The 4,940-nt window shown below is 31.4% G+C and overlaps 1 protein-coding gene across 2 annotated transcripts in view; it reads left to right on the forward strand.

The window, feature by feature from the left end:
* Positions 1-4,940, forward strand: part of LOC111714529 (uncharacterized) — a 21,757-nt gene that overhangs the window by 10,450 nt on the left and 6,367 nt on the right. For both annotated transcript variants that reach the window (XM_023489662.1, XM_023489663.1), the window contains exons 10-14: positions 1,596-1,655; positions 2,335-2,410; positions 3,266-3,321; positions 3,945-4,033; positions 4,786-4,877. In XM_023489662.1, the coding sequence (XP_023345430.1) occupies positions 1,596-1,655; positions 2,335-2,410; positions 3,266-3,321; positions 3,945-4,033; positions 4,786-4,877 (373 nt within the window). The remainder of the gene's footprint in view (positions 1-1,595; positions 1,656-2,334; positions 2,411-3,265; positions 3,322-3,944; positions 4,034-4,785; positions 4,878-4,940) is intronic.

The raw sequence follows: 4,940 nt of genomic DNA on the forward strand, positions 1-4,940 counted from the left end.
CCCCCCCCCCCCCAATCTTGGGGACATAAACAATAAACATCCCCGTTTAGAAACTTGATCTTCATGTCCATGATTACCATTACCATTTTTTCAATGCTACAATGAGAACATGTTCACAATTGAAATAGAAGATGAGCACGAAGCGCTTTAAAAGCCTAGTCTATAATATATGCACAATGATTGAAATAAATGCAGTTTTTTTAAAGAATAAATGTAGTCAGTTAATTAGTGAATAAATCATTAAGGTGTCCACTATAAATAGAGACTTAAGAAAAAACGCTCACTCATCAATTTAAAATTTACGCTGGGTGATTGGATTTTGACTTTGGATTTTGGACAAATTTCATGAGAAACATTAGCTCTAGAAGTAGTCTCTGTGCATGTATAATAATATTTTTTTCTGTACAAGGCCCTTAACTTTCAGAGGAAAATATGAATTATAATTGGCATGGTAATTTTTATGTAGAACCTACCAAAAAGCATTTTTATCCACTCCTCTTTCACGTCCTTAATCTTCCTTATGATGAATATATACTTTGCTTTTCTGTTCGTTTGTTTGTATCCAATAAAAGTCAAAGCGCTGAACTGATAGGGCCCAAAATTTTCGAGGGACCTCACGTGACCCCAAAAATTTTCAATAATTTGCTTTTAACAAAATTCGATTTAGGAAAATTTTGAAAATTCACAACCATTTTTTATTAAATCCGCGAATTTTTGTTTTTTTGTTTTACAATATATATTTAAAACAGAAAATGTTAATTAATGAAATAGAAGATGAGCGGGAAGCGCCCTAAAAGCTCGTGATGAATATTCTTCAAAACAATGCAACTAAGTTCCCAGGGCACAGGTGGCTGATCATCGCGGATTTTTCATTTTTTTCATATTAGTGTATTTGCCATTTTATAATCTAGAATAGTGTATTTGCTATTTTATAATCTGTTAAAAAGTCTCAATTTATAATGGACAACCTTTAGGGTATAAATTAAGTCAGGTGAAAGCTGAATGGTGGTAAAGGAAGCATTTTATTTGATAGTTTTTATCCCAGAAATTATTGGAAAATTGAAATGAATATACTTCATGAAAGGGGTTGTACAAAAATGTACATGGTCTTGGTGGGGTAAAAAAATGTTCAACATTTACCCCCCTCCCATGAAAATCCTTATTTACACCCCTGTGTTTATGGGACTTGTTATAACGCAGATAATCACTAATCAGCTTTAAACAATAAACATGAATTATCATTGTATTTTTTTGTACCATTGTTTATCGGCATGCAATTCTTTAAATAAATCAGTGCTTAGGATCAGGATCAGGATCAGGATCCGCAACATTTTAGCTTCGTAAATCTGGATCCAAGGTGCAAAATATCAACCACAACCTGTTAATAAGAATCTGATTGTTCTAAAAACACGAATCTTGATTGTTAACTAATGAGAGATTATGGTTCATGTTTTTTGCAAGTCCTGAAGCAATATTCACATCTTGGATTTGGATCCATTTTTTCAGAGAGAATCCAGGATCCGGATTCGCATCAAAATTAAATGGATCCTAAGCACTGAAATAATCTCTTAAAATCTAATTTCCCAATGTTTTAGACGATAGTGAAAAGAAAACATTAAAGGGTGTTCAATCTTCACCAAATTTAGAAAACACAGGTATTACAGGGGTGTGTATTTTCGCGAAAATAATTTCTTTTTTTAAGAGTTTTTTTGCTTAATTGGGGAAAATAAATCGTTTTTAGGGGGAATTCAATGACATTATGGGTTAAGATTCTAAAAGAATGAAATAAGTTGTGTTTGTCCAAATTTTCATTTTCCCCATATCATCAAAAATATACACCCTTGATTCAAGGACAATTCTTATACAATATACATTAGAAATAGTGGACGGAAAAGAATTGAATCAAACCCCTCTTCTTGTCAATATGCGTTATTTAAACGTGAAAATAACGTAATTTTAGTTGCAAACCCGTTATTTTCAGGTAGCAAAATAACGTCACTTTCATGTAGTAAAATAACTTTATTTTCACGGTTAAACCATAATTTAAGTTTTCAATTACGTTTTTAATTACGCCCCAGATACTTATCATTTCAACCATAACAAAACCTGATCTACCTAATTACATTAAAATCATGTAACTTTAGTTAGATGAGGTCACGTAACTTTTTTACATAACGATTTATATAATTATTAAAGTGATGTAAAATAAAGGTTATTAAATTGAATTTCATAATGTAAAATAACGTTGTTTTTTTTATTAATTTTGCATCCGTTCAGGGGCATATAAAAAATAAAACTTTTTAAATCCAATTCTAAAATGATGGTTTCGTTTAGAAGAATGGATCCCTAGTCTTGTATCAGTTCCAAGTTCTCCCAACCTACTAGATCCGTCCTCACTCCAACATATAAGGTACAAAATCCTCGGATCTAGAATTTTTTTATTAAAAAGGACTGTAAGTGTTATTTTCAGTGATCTTCCATGTGCAAAAATAGCAATACCCAGTTTTAGATGAAGATAACGTAGTTTTCTGACTCAAAAAGTGTTAATTTCTGTGAATTTCTCCATTGTTTCTCAAAAGCAAGAAATGTGCTAGTCACTGATGCAGAGAAACCACAAATAAAAATAAACAAAAAAATTGTTAATTGATCGGGCATATTTGCTTGGAGGGTCACTTGAAATTACACTTACCGTTACTATAATTACTTTTAGATATTGGATCTCATGTATTATTAATTGTTCATAATCTAAATTAAATAAAAATCCCTTTGTGAATATTAAAGGTTTTCAGACAACTAGATCCACTAGTAATATCGAGTTGAAGACAAGAAAATCTAACCGAGCTGGGAACTTTTGTATTGTGGATATTCAGATCAAATCTTAATCTCGATCTAATGTTAATGTGCAGATTAACTAAATCTTTTCTACATACCCCATGGTAATTGTACCAAGTAGTTAAAGAAACTTTGATCAGGGGTTAAATAACTAAAATGAAAGATTAAAAATTTATTCTCAAATTAAAAGTGTCCAATATGGATATTGAGACCAAGCAATGAAGATTATGATTACCCAACACAAAAATCCCCAGCTCAGTCAAAAACCAAAAATATATTTTCTCCATATCTAGTAATAAAACAGCATCTAACGCCAAGCATACTCTTCGAAAGATTAATGGGTAGTCTAGACTTCTTCTTGGTGCAATATAAATTAATTTAAAATAGAATTCTGTGATTTAAAAATTAAATGAATTAATGAAATATTATTTAGCTCAAGTAACAGTAGTAAAACCAATCCTGCCAGTATTTCTAGTAAACTCACTTCAGGCAACAAACATCAATCAATCAATCAATAGAAATATTAAAATCAATAAATTGATTTTTTTTTATCAGGGAAATAATTAAAGGGTGTCTGTCATTATTATGTTGTTGTTGTTGTCGCCATTAAACCAAAGTAGTCGCACATGAACATGGAAGTTAGTGAAGGCTTTTGGTCACCAAGTGAAAGGGGTTTGCAAGGAATAGAAGTTCATACAACTGTCTCACGGGCCCGCAAACTTCATTGAATCTACTCAATTATTACATCACCTTGGCCTATTTCAGTATTTGCAGGTTTGCATGCTATGTCATTCAACGTAACGACCTCCAACAATGACTGTAATTTGAATTCATCGGTCGGAATGCTTGGAGCAAGCAAGATGTTCATTGTTAGATTGCCATTTTTAGTTGCCATTATTTTCATGAAAGTCCTCGACATCTTTTATTCTGCACAACATCGTTCTCGATCAAATTAAAATCAAAGATCGTTTCATGAATAAAGCAAATAATCGGAACCATTATTTTTCATCCTTCACTCCATTTTAGTTCAACAGTTTCATTTTTATTGATTGTTTCGTCACTTTTTGCCCTCACAATTAAACGCACGATTGATTGATTGATAAAACAATTAGACGAAGAAGAATCTATGTACGACGAAAGACGATGTGTCCGGTGTACAAAAACATTTTTTATGTACTCGGGAGGAGAATACTATACACAGGTACATATAACTAAATCTATATAAATTTAGTAATCATTTCGATCTATTTGTATGTCTGCTCATAATTCAGGACTCCTTAGTCTATTTGTTTAAAATTTGTATTGGGGAACTCGGGAGAACCACGGGAATTTTTTTGCTTGTTTTTTGAGATTTTAAGCTGAATTGTTTTTACTAAAATTGTAATTTACAAACAAGCGCGTTAAACGTATGAGTACCCTGGGCAAAGACGGGTTTATTAAATTTAACTTTAACTAATACTCTTCAGTACTACCGAAATAATAACCCTCTTAATTGTTGGGGGAAAATCACAAAAAAAACTTATTTGACGAAATCAACTCATGGCAATTTTCACGTATTAAGAACAATTATAATTTACCCAATATATAATAATTTAGAAAATAAAAAACTCTAAAATCATGACATGTATATGAGAAGGGGAACAAACATGTAACTAGTGATGTCCATCGTTTTGAGACATTCTGGTTTCTTTGACATTTTAAGTGCGCACATCACATGGCACAATTGTATTCGCAAAAACTTTGCTTTTATTACATTAAGCAATTTTCTGTAATCAAAGATATTAAACAAAACAACTTTTCCAAAAAAAAATCCTTAAACTTTTACAAATTGTTGTGAAAAAACGTTTTGTTTAAAAAGTTCAAAAACTTTAAAATGTTAAAAATAGGAGCTCTAATCGATGCCTAACAGATATGAGTATTGAGTACATAATATAACTGAGATTATTTGTTAAGGAGTCCTGTACATATCATTGGGGTAAACTAAGATCCCAGAACAAGAATAATCCTATATATCAGTGTTGTGGTGGAAGAGCGGGTAGATCCAGGTATTACCGACCCCCCCCCAAAAAAAAAAAAAAAAAAAAAAAACATTAACGTACATATATATA

This window comes from Eurytemora carolleeae, unplaced genomic scaffold, assembly GCF_000591075.1.
Source record: "Eurytemora carolleeae unplaced genomic scaffold, Eaff_2.0 scaffold1242, whole genome shotgun sequence".
In the NCBI taxonomy this organism is placed as follows: domain Eukaryota; kingdom Metazoa; phylum Arthropoda; class Copepoda; order Calanoida; family Temoridae; genus Eurytemora; species Eurytemora carolleeae.